Source organism: Oreochromis aureus, linkage group 4 (assembly GCF_013358895.1).
Source record: "Oreochromis aureus strain Israel breed Guangdong linkage group 4, ZZ_aureus, whole genome shotgun sequence".
NCBI lineage: Eukaryota > Metazoa > Chordata > Actinopteri > Cichliformes > Cichlidae > Oreochromis > Oreochromis aureus.
In genome coordinates this window covers 2743439-2767431 of record NC_052945.1, presented here as the reverse complement: position 1 = coordinate 2767431, position 23993 = coordinate 2743439, and the positions used below count along the sequence as shown (strand labels likewise).

At 41.9% G+C, this 23993-nt stretch overlaps 1 protein-coding gene across 1 annotated transcript; it reads left to right on the top strand.

Moving 5' to 3' along the window:
* The first annotated feature begins 552 nt into the window (after nt 1-552).
* LOC120439926 (transmembrane protease serine 9-like) lies at nt 553-23721 on the top strand. The gene is made up of 10 exons (XM_039611280.1): nt 553-638; nt 7313-7333; nt 7523-7682; nt 7870-8138; nt 9762-9901; nt 9985-10357; nt 10525-10696; nt 22161-22414; nt 22545-22642; nt 23045-23721. Exons 1-10 carry the CDS (start codon nt 584-586, stop codon nt 23393-23395), a joined length of 1893 nt encoding a protein of 630 aa, XP_039467214.1. The 5' UTR covers nt 553-583; the 3' UTR covers nt 23396-23721.
* The last annotated feature ends 272 nt before the right edge of the window (nt 23722-23993 follow it).

Below are 23993 nucleotides of genomic sequence, written 5' to 3'. Positions count from 1 at the left end.
TAGTTTGTACGACCTTCATTCTCAGCACAGTCTGAGCTTTCTCTACTTTCTTCTTCTTCTTGAAGGACATTCAGGTCTCTTCTTTGGATGTTTCTTCTTTTCGTTCTGGTCTCTGTCAGGATGATCCCACACTGCTTCAGTGATGTTGAGGTTCTGGCTCTGGGGAGGCCCATCCATGCCTGATAGTGCTCTACTGTGTTGTTTCAGTCCAGGTATGTTTTCACTGCACTGGCAGTGTGTTTGTGAAAGCCTCCAGTTTAGATCATCACTCTGTCGCGCCTGTTGTCACAGATTCAAACATCTCTAAATGTTTCCAACAAAAAAACAAAACCAATTTTTAAGTATATCAATGATCGTCAGCAACAGGATTTATTTATGTAGTTTTTGGTTGAGTTAATGCATTTCACTTCAATACAAACGTTTAATCTGATGATTGTGATGTGAAGCAGGTCAGGTAACCTGCAGTGAGGTGTTGGGCGTGTCGTCAGACAGGTGTTTGAGAAAGGTGTGTTTTACTGCAAACTGGAAGGGAGAGAGAGGAAGGTTATTTAAGCCTGAGCAGGTCTGGAGGTATTTTACAGCGATGGCTTTCTACAAAGTGATGTGTTTGGCTGCTGGGCTGATGCTCCTGACCCAAGGTAAGAGCTGTCTGCACACACCTGCATCAGGTACGACTCAGAGGGCGAAAACACTCAGGAGCACATCGCTTCACTTTAAAGTGACACTGCAGGAAAATAACCTTTACATTAAAAAAATCGTTATTTTAATACAAATTTGGTGTGTTCAGATAAAATCCACAATGTTCAGTAAACACAACTTTAATATGTATTTTGAAGAAGAAGTTTTGATGACAGACGAGGAGAAACAAAGGTTCTCGTGGCCGATTATTATTAGTTATTCATTCATGAGATGTTATGAAAAGATGTTGGAACTAAATAAGTATTTAGTATAATTTGATGTCTCTCCGGTAATAAACTGATGGTTGAAGGTGTGATGACGGTTTTCCTTCATCACGGCTCAGAGCAGGAAGTGGGTCGGAGAATGAACCCAGAACTTTAGTGTTTTTTTCTTGTGCTGAGCTGAATGTTTGAGCACAAATGCACTGAATGCACGTCTGATAGTGAGCTCTCACACTTACTGCATACTTATAACATCCTGTCAGGTACTGCAGTAATACAGGCGTAGTATTAGTAGTACGACATGCAGTGTGTGTACTGTATTTCTCTGTGCGGTTTCTGTTTGTGAGATAAACGTGTACACACACACACACACACACACACACACACACACACACACACACACACACTTAGAGAGAAACTTGGTATGTAAATGATCTTCTGGAAAGGTGGTAAAACCAGTCTGATGTCAGAGGTAAAACAACAGATGAACGACCACATAAACAACCAGAGTGGAAAAACTGAACAAAGACAACAATCTGGAGTTCCTCTAGCGCCCCCTGGAGGCTTACTAAAACCATAGGCTGTATATAAAAGATGGCCACACAGACTGCACGGTTACTCATAGATTACTGGACTTCAGATTTTAAAGTCTTGGCGTTAGCATTTTGCTTGCTTCCATGTTTTGTTCTTTTTTTTTTGTTATCATCATATTTTTATTTACTTTTTCCTTTATACAAAATAGAACAAAAAAAAGTGAAAAAAACCAACCCCCCCCCCCCCCAAAAAAAAAACAAGCAAAAAAGAAAAACAACTACCACAACAACAACAGAGACAAAAAAACCAAAAAAACAAACAATTACAATAAGCAGTCTGAGACATGTAAATGGAAAACTAATACAGTATATATAATTCGGTCTACCACTCATTTACACATTTGTCCTGACAAACTCAACCCGCCACTGGAGTGGGGCTGCCCCTCTCACTATGGTTTTCTTTAGATCATCAGGTAAGTAATCCAATAGCAGGCGCCATATATCCAAATAAATATCATCATTGCCACTTAATTTTGCACTCAGTCTTTCCATTGGTAAAACTCTAAAGATTTCTTTATACCACTGAGTGATTGTTGGTGGTTTTTCATTAATCCAATTGAAAAGAATACATTTTCTTGCCAAAAACAATAATTTACATAGTAGTTTATATTTGTTTTTATCTGGAAATTTGTTCAGAGCTGGCAGCCCCAATAAATACTGAGCTGGATCTTTTTGTATTCTGCTTTTAAATATACCTTTTAATTCTTTTGTTACACAGAGCCAGAATTTTGAGATTTTTGAGCAAGTCCAAAGACAGTGCACGTAGGACCCCGCCGCAGATTTACATTTAATACATTGTGCAGACCTGCTCGGATCAATTTTATTCAGAAAAATGGGCGTTCTATACTGTCTATGTAAAATTTTATATTGTATTTCTTTAAATCTGTTACTAAGAAATAAAGAATGCACAGATTGTATGCACTCACTCCAGGCATGATCATCACACTGACACTGGAGGTCACCCTCCCAACTCCTAATCAGTTTTCCAATATTATGTTTGTTATAACCTTGTAGTGTATTGTAAAACTGTCTTATAGTACTATTATCTGCATTTAAGTGTAAAAAGAAATTTTCCATGGGTCCTAGTTGCATTGTATTGTGCAAAGTATCAAAACTTGAAGTAATTAAGTGACGGGCCTGTAAAAATGCAAAAAAAATCCATTTGATGTATTCCATATTTCTTTTGGAGCTGCTCAACAGACATACAAACATTCCCATTAAACAGATCACCCACCACATGTATTCCTGCACCAAACCATCTCTGAAATATTACACTTTTCATTCCCGGTGTAAAGTGCAGATTATTTATAAAAGGTGTTAGATAACTAAGTATAGGATTACTTTCAGTGTATTTATTCATATCATGCCATGTTTTTAAGTAAGTATCAATCATTACTTTGTTATGTTTTTTAATATATTTACTCACTATTTCGGTTAGGAGATTAAATGGCGAACATGTCCAGGCTTCTAGGGGATCATCTGTGTCTTTTAGATATGCGTGGATCCATTCATGTATAACTCTACTATGGCATGACCAGTTACACAGCAAAATGTTAGGAAAGGCAAGACCCCCTTTATCTTTGGGCAGCTGTAACGTTTTCATACTTAATCTGGGTTTCTTACCCCTCCAAATAAACCTTGACAGATCTTTTTCAATTTCTTTTTCAATTTTTTTGGTGAGAGTTATTGGGAGCATTTGTAAGGGATATAAAAGCCGGGGCAACACATTCATTTTAATTAAATTTATTCTTCCCATCCAGGAGACCGTGAGATCCATCCATCTAGAAAGATCTTTTTTGACACTTTTATGAACTCTGTCTATATTCTGTTTCAATATACTTCTTATATTAGGTGAAATGTGTATCCCCAAGTACTTAAATCCCGAACCTGACCAGGTAAATGGGATATTACATGTCATAGGCAGATTTCCCAGTGGCATAGCAATAGTTTTGTTCATATTAACTTTATACCCGGACAGATATCCAAAAGTTTCTATAACAGATAATACAGAGGGTATAGCATCCTGGGGATTGGTGACAAACAGCAGAACATCGTCTGCGTATAGTAGAATTTTAAATTCAAATCCTTGAATTTGGTATCCAGATATACTTTGATTATTTCTAATGGCCTCTGCCAGTGGTTCAATTACTAAAGCGAAAATTAATGGGGAAATCGGGTCCCCCTGTCTCTTTGATCTCTGTAAACAGAATTCTGATGATTTAATACCATTTACTAAAACACATGCTCTTGGGGTGACATATAACAGTCTGATCATGTCTATAAACACCCTGCCCAAGCCAAATTTCTCCATCACAGCAAACATATAAGTCCACTCAACGCGGTCAAAAGCTTTTCCCACATCAAGTGATATAACAAGTCCTTGTGTTTTGGTTACATTGCAGTGTTCTATAATATTCAGTAATTTTCTCATGTTTGTAATTGATTCTCTATTCTTGATCAAGCCCGTCTGATCTGCCTTAATAAGCTTAGGTATATAATTCTCTAGTCTGCTAGACAATATTTTGGACAACACTTTGCTGTCAACATTTATTAAACTAACTGGGCAATAGGAAGCACATTGATCAGCTGGTTTGTCCTTCTTATGGAATAGCGATATGTTCGCAGAGTACAATGTACTGGGAAGACTTCCCCTTTTAATAGAGTGCAGATACATCAGATACATATTTAAGAGGGATATAGCTACTTGATCCTGGAAAACTTTATAGAAGTTTGGACCAAAACCATCTGGGCCAGGGGCTTTCCCTCGTTGAAGAGATTTAATTGCTGTCAGCACCTCTTCTTGTGTTATTTGTTCACCAAGACGAGCTCGATCGCCTTCAGACAAAGTTGGTAAATTGAGTTTATGTAAAAAATTTTGGGTATCACTTAATGTGGCTGTATTTTCAGATGTATATAATTGTTTATAGAAATTTTCCATTAATTTAACCAGTTTATTATTTTCATATTGATTCTGTCCTCTTTCATCTTTTAATGATGTTAAAGCATGGGATTCTAGTTTCCCAGCAGCCAAACGTGCCAATAACCACCCTGGTTTGTCTGCCAACTCAAACAGCCTGTGCTTAGCATAGAATATACTGGCCTCTGCTTTTTCAGTCAGAAATTGGTTCAGAGCTGATCTAGTGGCTTCTATGTTTTTTCAGTACGTCAGGTGAAAAATGTATTTTGAGGGAGTGTTCTAGATCTGCTAATTTTTTTTCCAGGTCCATTTGATGTTTTAAAGATTCTTTCTTTTTCGCTATGCTGTATGAAATTATAGCGCTACGTAAGTATGCCTTCATTGTCTCCCAAAGGACAGAAGGATTTGTGTTTTCATTATCATTTGTCCGTAAAAAATGATCAACTTGTTCTTTTATATAACTCCGAAACATAGAATTATTTAAAAGTGATGGATTTAATCGCCAACTACGTAGAGTTGGGTGAGCTTCAGGAGGTGAAATATTTAAATGAACATCTGCATGATCAGAGAGTATACGCGTGGCAATATCACAAATACTAACTCTGTCAAGGACCTCCCTTGAGACAAGGAAATAATCAATACGGGAAAAACTCTTATGTGGATTAGAATAAAAAGTATAATCTTTTTCACCTGGATGAAGAGTTCTCCAAACGTCTATCAGCTGCAAGTCAAAACACAGTCCCTTAATAGCTTCTCGCTTTTTGGATACTGAATTGTTGGGTGGTGGATTTTGATCCATTTCTGGGTCTATGCTACAATTAAAATCTCCTGCCAGAACATTAAATGTTGTCAAATTGACAGATATTTCTTTTATAAGTTCTGAGTAAAAACTTTCCAGATATACATTCGGAGCATAAATACAGCCTATCAGAACAGATTCCCCATATAAACGTCCTATTATAATAACAAATCTACCCTGATCATCTTTAATACACTTTGTAAGAACAAATGGGGTATTTTTATGAATTAAAATTGCAACCCCTCTCTTACTTGATGAAAAGGAAGAAAAGTGCCCCTGCCCCACCCAGTCTCTCTTTAGTTTTAGGTGTTCCACAGCTGAGAGGTGAGTTTCTTGCAGGAGTGCAATGTTAGTTTTCTCCTTTTTAAACCAGGTCAAAATTTTCTTACGTTTAATAACATTGTTTATCCCTTTAACATTCAGGGAAACATACTTTAGATCACTCATTGCAGGATCAGGTTATTTAGATTATGTATTGTGGTAGCGACAACAGAAGTATCAGCCTTGTAGTTTAACTTATAAAACAGATTATGCTCAGATCTGCTCAAACACCAACAAAATATAGACAAAACAAAAATCTGGGTACTGAAAAATAATATTCCTGCAATAAACATTTATATCGTCCCAAAGACAGGATTAGACCAGTCCCAGAAAATGTTCCTTGCTCCCGAAGATGTTTTGTTCTGTTTCTGTTTTGTTAGCTGACTACACCATGATGTGCTATCAGCTAATGCTACCTAGCAAGTTTAAAGTCCAACTAGCTGAGGTGAAGCCTAGCAGACGGTTAGGAGCTACGGCTGCTTTTGTTATGGAACTTGAAGAGGGCGATGCTAGTTTATGTTAGCTAACTAGTGACAGAACTTAGTGAATCAGTGGAAAACAGCTAAAACTAGAGGGGGGTCACTGTTGTACTGCCCCTGGCTGCAACAATGAGCTTATGTTAAAATCTGAGGCTTTGCTGCCCACTCCCACTGTCTGGCTCCAAGCAGCAAATACTTCTTCATTGGTGGCTAGCTGTACTGAAACAGGAAAATCCACCTGTCAGCTGTAATGTTCAAGTTTGTAGAGGACTTTATAAATGAGGACCATGTGCAGCAGAGCCTGTTTGAGTCAGATGGTTCAGTGGAGTGATGAGCTGCAGTCAGAGACTGTTCCCTCTGTGCTTGATGTTTTCCTCCAGTGTTGCCAACTTAGCGACTTTGTCGCTATATTTAGCGAGTTTTCAGACCCCCTAGCGACTTTTTTTCTAAAGAAAGTCGCTAAAAAAAGACGTGAAAGCGCGTATCGCTTTTACTCTCAACAAGCAGCGGGTGCTGTAACGCAGGCAGTTCTTCTTTTACTCTTATGCTGTTTTGTGGATCACAAGGTTTAAAACTACTTATAAACACACACACACACACAAAGTAACTCCACCAGAGTGCCTATTTCGGGTCATTTTTGCCGGTCCAAGCCCAGATAAAGGAGCAGGGTTGGAATTGTGACATTAAAAAAAACAATAATTGCTAAAAGAAATTTAATTTGTAGTTCTAAATAAACTCTAAATGCATTTAGGACGTTTTTTACTCACTTTATGTCTCTTCCACGATGTTATTTCTCTCTCCAACAACATAAGTTACAATTACATTAGCATGACCAATTATGCAAATTAGGTGATGACGTCATTTAGCGACTTCTAGCGACTTTTAGGACAACCAATAGCGATTTTCCTTACTGAGGAGTTGGCAACACTGTTTTCCTCAAAGGGTCGGATCTACAGATCAGCTGACAGAGCAGATGTCTACAGGATGAAATCAGCACTTTTTATTGCATGAAATAGTCTCTTTTCCCAAACACATACAAACAATAACATAACAGGTTACACGCATCAGACTGTTTCCCATTGAAGCATGCTCACCTGCATGTCTGCTGGTGTGTGACGGACCAACAACACAGGAGCCTCTGATGAGGAGACGTAGTGATTGGAACCTCTGAATTTCTTATCTCACATTTTCTCAAATAGGTTAAATTAACTGTAACTTCACACAGTAATTAAGGACAGTGAACTAATCACAGAACGATGAATGAAGATTATTCATTTTAAAATAGTTTGTTTTCTGTGTTTCAGAGTCTGAGTCACAGCTGGATGGTAAGATAAAGTTTCTTTGTGTAATGATTTACTTTTATGTGTAATAAATCTTTTGTTTCATATGAATATTAGTTTGTGAGTGAACTGTAGACTCCCAGGATCACTGTGTCCTCACTCAGCAGTTTGTAATGCTGAGAGTTTACAGCTCATACAGTAATGCTCACTCTGTGTTTTCATGTCTGTCTTCAGTTTGTGGTCAGGCGGCTCTGAACACCAGGATTGTAGGAGGACAGGTGGCCCCTGTTGGCAGCTGGCCCTGGCAGGTCAGTCTGCAAATATCTGGGTCCTTCTGTGGAGGATCCCTCATTAACAGTCAGTGGGTGCTGACTGCTGCTCACTGCTTTCAAACGTGAGTAATGAGGCTGAAGCTGCACACTGAACATGATGTATTATCATAAAGAGATTATGAAAGGTCTTAATCAGGGGGCTGAGGGTGTAACAGGATAAATATCTAACAGGGCAGGAAGTCAATAATATCATTTCTTTTTAGCCATCGTAATAACTCCATGCTGTTTTGTGTTCCTTGATGATCTCAGCACCGACCCGAGCGGACTGACTGTGACTCTGGGCCGTCAGACTCTACAGGGATCTAATCCCAATGCAGTGTCTCAGACAGTAACAAAGATCATTCCACATCCAAACTACAACTCTGATACCAACGACAACGACATCTGCCTCCTGCAGCTCTCCTCATCTGTGAATTTCAACAACTACATTTCTCCCGTCTGCCTGGCAGCTTCAAACAGCACCTTCTACAGCGGTGTTAACAGCTGGGTCACTGGCTGGGGCAACACTGAAGAAGGAGGTGGGTCATAAAGACACCTGATTGTTTTTAGAGAAATGATGAAAATAATGCCGAAAGTCGAAGGTCCTCACATACAGGAGGAACAATGCGGTTTTTGTCCTGGTTGCGGAACACTGGATCAGCTCTTTATCCTCTCAAGGATACTTGAGGGTGCAGAGGAGTTTGCCCAACCAGTTGTTTTGTGGACTTGGAGAAGGCATTCGACCGTGTCCCTCGGGGTGTCCTGTGGGAGGTGCTGCGGGAGTATGGGGTGTCTGGCCCATTGCTACGGGCCATTCGATCCCTATACAACCGTTGCAAGAGTTTGGTTCGCATTGCCGGCAGTAAGTTGGACTCGTTCCTGGTGGGTGATGGGCTCCGCCAGGGCTGCCCTTTGTCACCGATTCTGTTCATAGTTTTTATGGACAGGATTTCTAGGTGCAGCCAAGTGGCGGAGGGCTTTCACTTCGGTGGCCTCAGAATCTCATCTCTGCTTTTCGCGGATGATGTGGTTCTGTTGGCTTCATCGGGTGATGGCCTGCAGCTCGCACTGGAACGGTTCGCAGCCGAATCTGAAGCAGAGGGAATGAGGATCAGCACCTCCAAATCTGAGGCCATGGTTCTCAGCCAGAAAAGGGTGGAGTGCCCACTCCGGGTCGGGGATGAGTTCCTGCCCCAAGTGGAGGAAATTAAGTATCTCGGGGTCTTGTTCACGAGTGATGGGAGAAGGGAGCCGGAGATTGACAGACGGATTGGTGCTGCAGCTGCAGTGATGCAGACGCTGCACTGGTCTGTTGTGGTGAAGAGGGAGCTGAGTGTAAAAGCGAAGCTCTCAATTTACTGGTCGATTTACTTCCCTACCCTCACCTATGGCCACGAGCTGTGGGTAGTGACCGAAAGAACAAGATTGCCGATACAAGCGGCGGAAATGAGCTTCCTCTGAAGGGTGGCTGGCCTCTCCCTTAGAGATAGGGTGAGAAGTTCAGCCATCCGGGAAGGGCTCAGAGTAGAGCCGCTGCTCCTCCACATCGAAAGGAGCCAGCTGAGGTGGTCTGGGCTCTGACAAGGATGCCTCCTGGGCGCCTCCTGGGTGAGGTGTTCCGGGCATGTCCCACCAGGAGGAGGCCCCGGGGCAGACCCAGGACACGCTGGAGAGATTATATCTCTCGGCTGGCCTCCCGGATAAGCTGGAGGAGGTGGCTGGGGAGAGGGAGGTCTGGGCTTCTCTGCTTAGGCTGCTGCCCCCGCGACCCGGCCCCGGATAAGCGGAAGAAGATGGATGGATGAAAACAATGCAGGAAACAAGTTTGCTGTCTCACAAATATTTAGAGTAATTAAACGTTTCCATGAGGTTAAATCTGCGCAGAGTTCAAAACAAGAAAGAATGATTATGTGAATTAAACAGTCTGGAAGTGCAGCAAGCATGCTGAGTCTGCATGATGATGTCAGGTCAAAAAGATCCTTGGTTAAAAGAAAGTATACTTTCTGTGTATCTGACACTGCCCCCAGGTGGTGTTAGACATTAGACATGTTGACGACCATCTACTGTCTGTGTGTCAAGTTTATTTCTGTATCACGTTTAAAGGTTAATCAGTCACATGTCATTTATTACAAACTGATATATTTATTTTACCCCTTCAACAGGCACTGTTTCACAAAACCTGATGGAGGTGGAGGTTCCTGTTGTGGGAAACAGGCAGTGTAACTGTAACTATGGAGTGGGAAGAATCACTGACAACATGATCTGTGCCGGGTTAAGTGCAGGAGGAAAGGACTCCTGTCAGGTGATTGTTGTTACCTGTTTGGCACATTTTACCTTCTACAGTTTCTTCTCTTCAGCTAACAGTAAATGTTTCTGCTCTCAAAGGGGGATTCAGGAGGTCCAATGGTGAGCAAGCAGAACGGTCGCTGGATTCAGGCGGGAGTCGTCAGTTTTGGAACCGGTTGTGCCAGACCGAATCTTCCAGGAGTCTACACCAGAGTATCCCAGTACCAGACCTGGATCAACAGCCAGATCTCCTCCAACCAGCCGGGCTTCATGACGTTCACGTCCACTGGGACCAACAGTGACCTCAGTGTCTCCTGCACCACTACTACCACCACCACCACTACAACGACCACCACCACCACAACTCCTACAACCACTACAACTTCCACCACTACAACCACCTCCTCTGCAAAAGCCACCACACCTACAACCACCACACCTACAACCACATTACCTCCAACCACTCCCCAACGTGAGTTTCCATCATCTCAACACGTTGTTCACTTTAAACTTTTAGATAACACAGCTGCTACTTTCTGACACTTTCTGAGTTCTTCACTACCTGGACTTGAAGTGATGGGTTTGTGTGGTCCAAGTTTTTACTGCTTCTTTGTGTCTGCCTCTGGTTTTTCTCCTCAGCGGTGGTCTGTGGACAAGCTCCAAGAAATTCTGGCATTCTGGGAGGAACCTCAGATGTGACAGCCGGCTCGTGGCCGTGGATGGCGAGCTTACAGAAGAATGGAAGTCACGTGTGCGGTGGGACTCTGGTGGCCTTGGACTCAGTGCTGAGCAACGCCAACTGTTTCTCAAGGTGAGTTGGAGCTGAAGTTGAAGTTTGCACAGATAATAATACAGTTCAATGGGTGAGTTAGTCAGTGTGTTACCCACTGATTAGTAAATTCTCTTTCTGATGTGTTAAACTGAGGAATTTTTAAGAGTTTTGAGTTCAGACATAAAGAGAAAAGGGTGGATCTGACAAAAGAACTAACACACTGGTCTGTTCTGTCTCTATCATGTTTTGAGGAAGAAGATGTCAGAGTCAGAGAGACTTTATTTATCCCCAAGGGGCAATTAAGATAGATACCTTGCCGACTGTACATACAATACACAAACGTCACATTGGGGAGACAGGTCAGGCCAGGTAGCACTGGCTGGTCGACCACACGAGCAGTGACCCGAACCAAAACCATAGAAAATGCACAACATGAGGAAAGACGAGGAGATGGAGATGGTAGTTGTTTTGGTTAGTGCGAACAAACTGCTTCCAATTTTACAGTCACCAGGTCACCAGGTCTCTCAATTCCTGTTGTTCTTCTCCAAGATCTTATCCATATTGCATTCAATAAACACGGCCTGAGTACTCACAGCCCTGCCATCATCTATCATGTCAGCCAGCCTTGTGGGATTTTGAACAACTGTAGCCGCTTCTTGTTCTTCGATAAGCCAGGTCTGAGCCAGCCCCAATCAGCCAGAACTCTGTTATAATAGAATTGAATAGAATAGAATCGAATAATCCTTTAATTGTCCCACAAGGGGAAATTTGGGTGTAACAGCAGTAAGAAAGACCCATATACAAACAAACAGTATGCAAGACACAGAACAGAAACATACACAGTTGTTACATATTTACATTAAGGACAATGGTTACCAAAAACAGAGTACTGTACCGTTATTAAATTAAATAAAATTAAATACAGATAAGAGGCAAACCCAGGTTGTAGAGTGAATCGGTTGATAAAATAGTGCAAGTTACAGCGCTGATGTAAACATCTGTGTTTGTTGGGAGCAGTTCTGATTGTACAGTCTGACAGCTGCAGGGAGGAAGGACCTGCGGAAACGCTCCTTCATGCATCGAGGATGCAGCAGTCTGTGACTGAAGGAGCTCTGCAGTTCAGCAACATTTACATGCATGGGGTGGGAGACTCTGTCCATCAGAGATGTTATTTTGGCCAGAGTCCTTCTGTCTCCCACCACCTGCACTGGGTCCAGGGTGCATCCCAGAACAGAGCTGGCCTTCCTGATGAGTTTATCCAGCCTCTTCCTCTCAGCTGCCGATAAACTGCTGCTCCAACATACAACATTGTAAAAAATGACGGATGCCACCACAGAGTCATAGAAGGTCTTTAAAAGCGCTCCCTTGACGTTAAAATTCTTGCAAAAATCCTAGCCCGGCAATTAGAATCGAATATGCCCTCAATTATCTCAGAGGACCAGACGGGATTTATAAAAGGAAGACGTTCATACTCTAACATAAGAAGACTTCTTGTTGTCATTCTTTCTCCATCATCCTCTAACGTTCCAGAAGCCATAATATCTCTTGACGCAGAGAAAGAGAAAGAGTGGAGTGGGTCTATCTTTTCTTTTCTTTAAGACAATTTGGTTTTAACAATAATTTTGTTTCATGGGTCAAATTACTCTACTCCTCTCCTTGTGCCTCTGTCTGTACAAATAATCAGTGCTCCACTCCATTTTCACTTTTTCGGGGGACAAGACAGGGGTGCCCACTCTCCCAGTTATTATTTGCATTAGTGATTGAACCACTCTCAGTAGCTTTAAAAATGGTGAAAGGATTAGGAGGGATTGATAAATGGGGTATAAAACATCAGGTGTCGCTCTATGCAGATGATTTGCTTCTTTATGTGAATGATCCTCTAGTAAATATCCCACACATTTTATCAGTATTAAATACTTTCGGATATTTATCGGGATATAAGCTTAACATCTCCAAAAGCGAATACTTTCCAGTTAATCAAATGGCTGCAGACATACCTACATCAACTATACCCTTTAAAATGGCTAATTCGGGGTTTAAATATCTCAGAATTGCAATTTCACGATCTCTGAGATTAATGCAGGAACAGAATATTACTTTACTTACAATGAAAGTTAAGTCTGATCTTCAAAGATGGAACTACCTACCGCTGTCTTTATCTGGTAGGATTGAAATTATTAAAATGAATGTATTACCTAGATATCTATATGTATTTCAAAGTTTGCCCATTTATCTGCCTAAATCATTTTTCAGAACTATAAATGACGCTATTTCATCATTTATTTGGGCCGGTAAACGTCCAAGGGCTAGTCGCTTGCTTCTTTATAGGGATAGATCAGCTGGAGGATTAGGACTGCCTAATTTAATTGGGTATTATTGGGCATCTAATATGTATAATATATTATTGTGGCGTACGTCTCCCTATACTAATTGGTGCCAGAGTGAAGCGGCCTCCTGTTCCTCGTCATTACGTGCTTTTGCATGTGATACCTCACAATCATCCCTATTAAGCCGATCTTCCAACCCAGTTGTCACTGAAACATTAAAAATTTGGTCACAAATAAGACGCCACTTTGGTTGGCTCACCCTCCCTCTTGCAACCCCGATCTGCAGCAATCACTTATTTGTTCCAGCAAAGACGGACTCAAGATTCTCTGTTTTAGAACATAAAGGACTTGGTACTCTAGGTGATCTATACGTTAATGAGGTTTTTGCAAGTTTTAACAAAGTAGTTATTTGCTTTAATTTCAATAAATCCGATTTTTTTCTGTACTTCCAGTTGCAAAACTTTGCAAAGTTTTGCAACTTTCAACTTTATTCCCACAAATCCCAACTTCCAGTGGAATAGATTTGGTTCTCAGAGCCAAAACCTTGGTAAAGGGTCATATTTCTTACCTTTATAAACTAGCTTCTCCACCTAGTGAATCTCTTTTATACAGGACCAAGATGAAGTGGGAGTCAGAACTCCATATGAGTTTTTCTGAGTTGTTCTGGGAGGGAGCGGTAAGGGCCATTAATTCATCTTGTAGTTGTGCCAGACTCTCATTAATACAATTTAAAGTTTTCCACAGATTACTGTCAAAATTATACCAAGATAAATTTGATGATAAATGTAACAGATGCTCACAGATGCCTTGCAATCTTACTCATATGTTCCCCAATTGATGCCAAAATTCAGACAACCTAGGTGCCCTAGGTTGTCTGAATTTTGGCATCAATTGGGGCGATCGTGGCTCAAGAGTTGGGAGTTCGCCTTGTAATCGGAAGGTTGCCGGTTCGAGCCCCGGTTTGGACAGTCTCGGTTGTTGTGTCCTTGGGCAAGACACTTCACCCGTTGCCTACTGGTGGTGGTCAGAGGGCCCGGTGGCGCCAGTGTCCAGCAGCCTCGCCTCTGTCAGTGCGCCCCAGGGTGGCTGTGGCTACAATGTAGCTTGCACCCATTCCACCTATTCACACACCAGTGTGTGTGAATAGGTGGATGACAGGTTGTGTAAAGTGCTTTGGGGTCCTTAGGGACTAGTAAAAGCGCTATACAAATACAGGCCATTTACCATCAATTCTTCAAAATAATTTTGGACATATTGGGTACAAAATTGACTCTGACTCCACATATAGCTATATTTGGCAAACCACCAAATAACCTTCATACTACAGCTATTCAAAATAACCTTATTGCCTTTGCTTCTCTCATCGCTAGAAAAAGAATATTGTTGTTGTGGAAATCATCTCAGCCACCATTAATTAAAGTCTGGCTACAGGATATCTTAGGACTCTTAAAACTGGAGAAGCTAAAATTCTCCATCAGAGGGTCATCGGGTAGATTTTTTACTCACTGGAAACCATTACTTAAATACTTAGAAAAGTTACCAGCACGAGAAATCTCTCTGTAGTCCACCATATGACATTGTACAAATTTTTCTGCTATTCCCGGCAGTGGCTGTTCTACCTTATAAGAATACTCTATTTAAAGATATTCCAGCATTATTAGTTTGTTTCGACCGAGGAGCAAGTAATCATTAATATTAATATTAATATTGTTACTATTGTTAATATTCGTTAAGATTTATATCAATATTGATTAATGTTAAGACCTTGTTTTTTGAGGCTAGCAGATGTTAATGTTAATATTAAACTATAAGGATACGTACTACTATCTTATTGTTGAATTTCTTTTGTTTGTTTCTGTTTTTTTTGTATGGGTCAATTCATTTTCTCTGTAACATATTCATTATTACATTATTGGGAGGGAGTGGGGGGTATTCAGGTACTCATCCCATTTATGTTTTTTTTGTATGTTATAAAAAAGAAAAAGGAAAAGATTATTACTTCTATATGTACGTATGTGTTTTATGACAGTTTGGTATTGAAAAATAAAAGAAAGAAAGAAAGAAAGAAAGAAAAAAAAAAGCGCTCCCTGGACTCCAAATGACCTCAGCCGCCTCAGCAGGTAGAGTCTGCTCTGACCCTTCCTGTAATGAGCATCAGTGTTGTGGCTTCAGTCCAGTTTATTATTCAGGTGAACACCCAGGTACCTATAAGAGTCCACTATCTCAATGTCCACTCCCTGGATGTTCACCAGTGTCAGTGTGGTAATCTCAGATGGTCCAGTGGACACATGTGTGACTCCTGTGATTAAAGCATCTTTCTTTCAGCTTAACGAGTGAACCGTCAGCTCGTTCAAACACACGTTAAAGTCCGTTTGGCTCGACACCACCGAACAGAGGCAGCAATATAACATAGCTAACATTAACAGTGCAGTGACTCCTGCTTGTGCCGTCATATTCAGGACTGCAAACCGAGCAGCATCACTGACTTTCAGCTTGTTGTGTTTGTGGATATATGACTGACTTTACTTATCCATAAAATCATCACATTCTCTGTAAGATTAAGGTCAACTATTGAACGGCGTATATTTTAAAGTAAAGGCTTTAAAACCAAGTTAGTACAAACATCACTAATGTCACATAACTTTGTCAACATGTGGCCAACAGTAATGTTTTAATATTCTTCATTATTAAACATTTGCACATAAATAAGTGACACAATATTCAGTACTTACTTTTGGAAGTTTACTCTTCGGCCGCTCCGCCGTCTGCCGTATTTTTCGGCAAAATTATCCACTCCCACCGCCGTGCTATGAATTGTGGGATATATGGGACCATGAAGCGTACACCAGACACAAGCTGTGTCCCAAAACGTCAGCTGCATCCTCCGGAGGCCGCATTTGAAGGCCGATTACGTCACAGCCAGGCGACGAAGGCTGTCCCAATTCGTCGACTCCTTCAAATGCGGCCGACAAATCGTCCTTCATTTCCCGAATTTGAAGGATGGGTCGGTGTGTCCTTCGTGGCCCACCATATCCCAGAATTCATAGCGCGGCCCAGCCAAATTTCAGCTGCCAACAATGGCGGCCGCTACTAAGTTTTAAAATTACTTTTATTAATCTTTCTGGGTCACAAAATAAACTTTTAACAGATTTTCAGGCGATAATGTAGCTGTGTAAACTTCAAATATCTGCTCGGTTTATCAAGGTATTGCATATTTGCAAAAGTGCTTCGACGTTTTCGGAGACGTCTGTTACCCACCCGCTCGATAGCTAGCCGAGAGCTCGAGGGTCACTGAAGCCGCCGAGAACGGCACAACTCCCGGCACATCATTTTCAGATCACCGCGGACTTTCGCTACTCAGGTTAAACGTAATATATAAGTCACTTAGACAACCTAAAAATGATATTGTTTGGCTTTTTTCAGTGTTTTATTTGTTCGTGAGTAAATCGGTTTGGCTGAGATTAAAGTTATTAGATTAGATTAGATCAAATAAAATTTTATTAATCCCCCGGGTGGGTTCCTCCTTGGTTTTCACACAGCTGAATAAACGTCAAACAGAAACTGATTAAACATAAGTGTGAGATGGTCGAGAATTTACGCCAGTGTCCTGTTATATTTTAGATAGCAAGGAGCAGACGGCCGAGTTTATTAAACTCCACCGAGACAGCGGTGACGTTAATCAGAAGGCTAGACCAGCGGTCCCCAACCTTTTTTGCGCCACGGACCGGTTTATGCCCGACAATATTTTCACGGACCGGAAATAAGGTGTCGCGGATAAATACAACAAAATAAAACTAGTGCCGGTACCGAAAAAAAGAAGATTTATTCATGACACATGTGAAAAGACCCAGGAAAACCGAGTTAACGATAAAAACGATAACAAAATAACGCTGAAAACCGATAAAAACCCTGAAAACCATACATTTCACACCTGAGCCTCAACTCTCGCAGCCTGGTACCAAACGACTCACAGACCGGTATCGATTCGAGGCCTGGGGGTTGGGGACCACTGGGCTAGACTGTCCAATTTCACAGCCGTTTACTTCCGGCCTACCCGACCTTCTGAGGACCCGGCCCACGTAGACCGCGAAGGCCGGGTGCTCAGGAGGATGCAGCCCATGAATTTGGACACGACCTGTCACTAGCCGATCCGTACCAGAAACCCGATCGGTACCACGCATGTGCGAACAGTGTCTACTTCCGGTGGAAGCATTTTACAACAGTTACGGGTCAGAGTATCTGTTAAGATGTTAAGAATAATAAGTATCTCTTAAAATGTTTGCAATAATGAAACATTTCAATATAATGTAGACAAAAACGAAAAATAAAAAGATAGTTATGGATCAGGACTCCTCGATCCATACTGCGCATGTGCAGATGTATTCTTCTTCTTCTGTTACGTTTAATGGCAGTTTACTCCCCAGTGTACGAGGATACCGCCACCTGCTGACTGAGCGAATGAACACTATTGTAAAATGAACTAGCGTCATTACAAACGTGTGTTAAATTCAATTTATTGATAGTCGAGTGTGTTTATGCTTGTCTGTGTGGAGAGGATTGTTGGAATAGTGATGATGATGTCCGCTATCACTGTCAATTGTCAGTAAACACTTAATCTGGCTGATGAATCTTCACGTGACATATTACTAAGTCAGTATTATTAAGTCTGTAATTAGGTGCCATTCTTCTTATTTTACGGCACTGTTCTTCAATCGGGGGACGCACTCTGTTGAGGAGAAAGCATGAATTTGTTTGTATACGGATTATCCATTGTTTAAACGTCCAGGGCAGTCAAAAAGGAGGCAGAGCTGTTGAGAAATGCTACGAGCTAACTGGGCGCTAACCGTGTCACTCAAATACATTTATATGACTCTGAGAGGTCAAACATACTGCACCTTAAGAAAACACCAGCAAGACAAAGACACAAAAGCTAAAAAAACATAAACAAACAAAGAAAAATCAGTGAAAGTGAAAATCTGACAGTAAATGGCTAATAGCATAGTGATAATATGAATTGTGTGATTAAAACGCACATTGTCTGCATTTTGTTCTCTGTCTCTCAACAGTGTTGTTGCAGTCCTTCATATTTTGATTTCTGTCACGTTATTCTGCCCCGAGAAACACTTTTCTTATCTTGTGTGAGATTTAGTTTTTTTCTACTTCTATTGTGTGTTATGTCCCTTCAGCTCAAGAGAGCCATGGCCTGCTGTATTTGATCGACCGACATGGGAAGATCGTCAGCTAATGCAGCTCACCTGTGTTCTCTGGGCTGTGAAAAATGGCCCAGATTAAGTGATCAGTCTCTCTAGGGGTGTCCAAATTCATAGGCTGCATCCTGCTGAGGACCCGGCCTTTGCGGTCTACCTGGACCAGGTCCTCCGAAGGTCGGGTAGGCCAGAAGTGAGCTGCTGTGAAATTGGACGGTTTAGCCTTCAGTTTTGCGTCACCGCTGTCTGGGTGGAGTTTAATAAACTCGGCCGTTTGCTCCTTGCTATCTAAAATATAACAGGACACTGGCATAAATTCTCGACCATCTCACACTTCTGTTTAATCAGTTTTCTGACCCTCGAGTTCCCGGTCAGCTATCGAGCAGTTGGGTAACAGACTTCTCCGGAAACGTCGGAGCACTTTTGCAAATATGTGATGTCTTGATAAACTGAGCAGATATTTGAAGTTTACACAGCTACATTCTCACCTGAAAATATGTTAAAAGTTTATTTTGTGACCCAGAAAGAGTAATAAGAGTAATATTAAAACTTAGTAGCGGCCACCAGTTGGAAACTGGAATTGGCTGGGCCGCGATATGAATTCTGAGATATAGTGGGCCATGAAGGATACACCCGACCCATCCTTCAAATTTGGGGAAAAGGAGGACGCATTTGTCGGCCACATTCGGAGGAGTCTACGAATTTGGACAGCTTTCGTCGCGTCGCTGTGATCAACCTACAAATGCGGGCTCAGGAGGATGCAGCCCATGAATTCGGACACCACCTCTGTCTTCCACTCCACCTTTCATTAGCCTATTGGTTATTTTTGATTCTTGGTTAGGTTATGTTCAATAACTTATTCGCGATCGTGGCTCAAGAGTTGGGAGTTTGCCTTGCAATCGGAAGGTTGCTGGTTCGATCCCCGGCTCGGACAGTCTCGGTTGTTGTGTCCTTGGGCAAGACACTTCACCCGCTGCCTACTGGTGGTGGTCAGAGGGCCCGGTGGCGCCAGTGTCCGGCAGCCTCGCCTCTGTCAGTGCGCCCCAGGGTGGCTGTGGCTACAACGTAGCTTGCCATCACCAGTGTGTGAATGTGTGTGTGAATGGGTGGATGACTGGATATGTAAAGCGCTTTGGGGTCCTTAGGGACTAGTAAAGCGCTATATAAATACAGGCCATTTATTTAGAATCTAATTAAACTTCTTGTGTGGACTCCCCCCTTGTGACCTACTTTTAGCCAGTTTAGCCAGCGATAAATGGGGTCTCATCCGGGATCTTTATCCACTGGTAGGATTAAAGCTGAGTCAGAGTTGAGGGCCAACATAACAAGCTTGTGGTTTGCTATCTCCTTAGCTGAGCTGCTCTGCTTTTTGGCCAGAGCCTAACGTAGTTATGGTTTTTGCCATTGTGACCAATGTCTTGGGGGGTTCCACACAGGATAGCATTGTTACGCCCCTAGTCTAGGCGTGTAGAGACGCACATAAGGTTGGAGGAGAGAGAGACAAGTACCCGCCCTGATTCCCAAGCCAAACATCCAAAACCAGTTGTGAGTAAAAAAAAAAGGTGATTTTATTGAAGGTAATGAAGCATAGCTCCAGGGTGAACCCAGGCCAAAATAATAAACAAAACCAACTAAGTCCCACCAGAGAAAACTAACTAAACCCTAAGAAAGAAACAGAACAAACAAATGACAATACTAACCCTCGCTCCCTAACCCAGAAAACAGGAGAAAACTGGTCCAAAGAAAAAGGCGGCTCACCCCTTCCGCTTCAGCCTATGGGTGCCTAAGCACAAAGTTAATACACGAGGAGCGGCTCTCACAGAACACGCTCACACAAACACACAGCAAAAGTATAGGCTGGAAACCAGGGCCAGGACCGCATCGGCTGTCAAACTGCTTGCTCGCTCGCTTCTCTCTCTCTTCCCGGCAGGAGCTGTCAGAACGGCTTTTTGAACGCGGTCACGTGTTCCACGGTCCAATCAGCTGCTCACTACTCTTCATTAGGGGAGGGACCTGCAAAGAGTCTTAAGCACAGTAAAGAGACAGAACAAAACAGCCCACACAGAGATCTTATGGCCACAGCCGTAACAAGCATTATTTTGGATTAATTACATTAATTTACTCTCTGGTTGATTTGGACGATAGCAGCAACAGTATTTTGCTTGCCTGTCAAACCCTTGAATTTAGGGTTTGTCTTGTTCTTTTGGGTGAGTATATGAACATGAGTCTCTGAGCCATGAATCCCCTGTAGTAGGCTTAAATGGTTGATAGAGGAGGAGACCAACCATATTTTTTCTTGTCGTCTTTATCTCCTCTGAGGATTTCCCTGGTTTACAGAAAGTTACTACTTACTGGTTGCTTTTTGGTGCTGGTGGAAAGTATCTGTCTTTAGACTGGGTTGAGATTAATCTGTACTGAATAGCTAGGGCTGGTGTGTCACCATTGTGTTTCTCTTGTAGGTTTGTGGCCTCATTGAACACATGGCTGGACTTCTCAAAAGGGCGATTGATTAATTTTTGTTTCATTCCAATACAAATCACAGACTAACACATGTACATATTAAGACCATGATAGTGTGCATGTAATAAGTGCCTGATTAAGGAGCACTAAAAAGTATTCATGCAGATTAATTTATTTCCATAGCTGACTTTTGTTTGGAAGCGTTACGTAACAAAAGACCAACAGCAGCAACAATACATATAAAATATACACAGACCTGCACATACGTAATCTATAATCTACAGTCAGAACCCTCAATGTTTGCAGACGTGCATAATTAAAGATATTATGTGCCAGTTTATTTGAGCTGGCTGAAATTAAGTTTTGAATGTGGATGTGGTGTAAATATGTGGCAAGGTATAACTGGTAAATGTATACAGAATTGAATAGTTGAACTTGGATAGTGTTGTGAGGTATTTAACTGGTCTGGCAGAAGACATGAACTGTGATTTGAATTGGAGTGAGCTTTGTTGTAGCTTGGTTCCCTCTTTGTTGGCATGTTAAATGTTTTGGCTAGCCTGGATGTTTGCTAGTTTGGCTGACACTCATACTTTAATCCAAGTTTGGGTTGTTTGCTGCTGGAATTTTGGCAAAGCAGAATTTTGTGTGTGTGTGTTTGTAGCTGTAGGCTATGTGGCGTTGGGCACTTGTGGCAATATCTGGTGTTTTGATTTTTACTTCCTTTTCTGAGGTTATCAGATTTCCTGTTCAACATATTTGCCAGATGCACTCTTCTGTATACTAGATATACTACTAGACATATAACTAGAAATCTCCTGTAATAGGAACCAGTTTCACCATGTGTTACTTTGCCTGTTAACCATCCACTTTTACTTCTCGTCACTCCTTAATTTGTTCCTGAGGTAGGACAGTTGGATCTGGTAAGTGGGTGTGAGTTGGCTTCTTTGCAGGCATTTTAATAAATGGGGATGTTTTCACATTTTCTCTTGCCATTGATTTGATTTTCCAGAATAATTTCCAATGTCAAAGTGGAACCTTGTTTTAAGAAGGGGGGCGTTATGACGCTCCCACTCAAGAAAGCCATGACCTGCTGTTATTTCTTAGCTAGTATGGGAGGACTGTCAGCTAAAGCTGGCTCAGATGAAGTGCTCAGCCTCTCTCTTCCATAGGCATCAATCTATTGGTTAAGTTATAAAATTTTCTCGAATTTAGGTGAACTTCTTGTGTGGACTCTTTCCTTGTCACTAACTTTGAGAAAGTTCATGACATCATTTAACTTCTGTTGTATTTTGTGCTTTAGCAGGTTTTTCAATTGGCTGGTTCTTTCTTCAGTTGCAGTCTGTTTGACCTCTCAGGGCTGCTGTAGCTTCACCTCTTTAATAAGAACCAGGTCTGAATGTCACCAGGTTCAAGTCTGTAAAACTTGGGCCCCATGAAGTTGAGTGTAAAGGTGTAGATCTTGTTTGAAGCTGATGAAGATTATGTTTGTGTGCTTTGTTCCTTCCACAGCTCCCCTGTAGCGTCCGAGTGGACTGTCGTGTTGGGGCGTCTGAAGCTAAATGGATCCAACCCCTTTGAGGTGACGCTGAATGTGACAAATATCACTCTGAGCAACACGACCGGGACCAACATAGCCATCCTCCATCTATCTGCCCAGCCCACCCTGACCGACTACATCCAGCCCATCTGCTTGGACAACGGGAGAACCTTCACCGAGGGCTTGGCGTGCTGGGCAGCCGGTTGGAGTCCTGGAAGAGGAGGAGGTGAGTCAGCAACATGAAGGCTGACAGAGTTCTGCCCAGACTCTGCACCAGTCCATCTCTCAGATTACACATGTGGACCACTGCACTTACAGTTTCTTTAGTCAAATTCTCTTATCTTTCATAATGTTAGCTGAGGAAGTTATGCAGCAGTTTCAGACCTCGGTGGTAAACTGTGGGAGCTCATCATCGAGTGGGAGCATCTGTACAGACGTGTTTACACTGCAGCAGGTAAATGACTGGATTCTTCTTCTTATAACACACTGTCTGCTGACATGTTTATTCTGGACCTTGGATTTAGCTGCTTATCAGAAGCTTTAAACTAAGTTCTCTGATTGCTCCAAATGTTCAGAAACTGACTAAAACTCTTTTGAGGGGAAATTTTATGACTGTTTTTATCATTAAACTCTTTAAATTTACTGCCCATTTTAATATCCTGAAGCCCCCTGACTCAGACAGTTTTTATCTTTTATCATAGCCATCAAAAAAGTTTTTAACACTTAGTTGAATTTGGTCATTTAGTTTTTAAGTAAATATAATAATCATATTCAAAAGTTTTCTGGTACCAAAGGTGTATCAAACTCTTCCTTTGAGTCACAGGAAAATAATAACTGAACCTTCCCGTCTGTTCAGGGTGATTCTGGCGGCCCGCTGATGTGTAAGCAGGGCGGCTCTTGGTTCCAGGCGGTCGTGTTACCACCTCCAAGCCCCTTTGCCAGGAGAAGACGACAAACTCTAGTTATGAACTTCACCAGAGTGAGCTCCTTTGGTACCTTCCTGACAAAGACGCTGGGGACACTCTTGTCTCCAGCCTCCACGACCACCACCACCAACCCCACCAGCACCTCTAACACCACCACCAACACCACCACAACTACCTCAAACCCCGTATCACAAAGCAGCGGGGGTCGTCCTGCTCACTCCTTCATCGTTGTCTTCTTCCATCTCATCAGCCTCGTCTTTTGTCTCCAACTCTTCCTGTAGAGAGTCTGACTTGATTGACATGATGTGATGGACACAAATGAATGTGAACAAGCTTCGACTCTAAGACTTTACAGGCTTAAAGCTCTGCCTGCTAATTTTGACTTGATTCTTAACTGGTTATCTGCAGAGAGCTCAGTGGTGACGTTTGGGCGAGTTTACTGTCGGCTAACGGCGACTTAGGTGCACCAGTTCCAAGAAAAGGAAGCTGGTTGTGCAATGTGTGGCTTGAGCTCTGACTCACAGGGGCTTTGAGCTGGACTCTGGTTTAAGGGTGTAAAAATGAAGAAGTTCTTTAAACTTGCACTGAACATTAAACTGTAGCTCAAATGTTTAGAAGTTCATGTTTTCTTAAGCTAAACAGATCATTGGTGTGTCTGCATCATTGTTACTGTTTCATATATATCTATATATTTTAATCAATGCAACAATGAAAGATGTGAAATCTGCATGTTTTTAAATTTTTACAGTTTTTGTGCATTTTCCGGACAGAGTAGATTAATTGTAACCTTACAGTCACAAACATATTGCTGATTAAAGACAGGACTGAAGTTATTCTTGCAGTCTTTATCAGATTTAAAGAAGCATCATTAAGAGATCC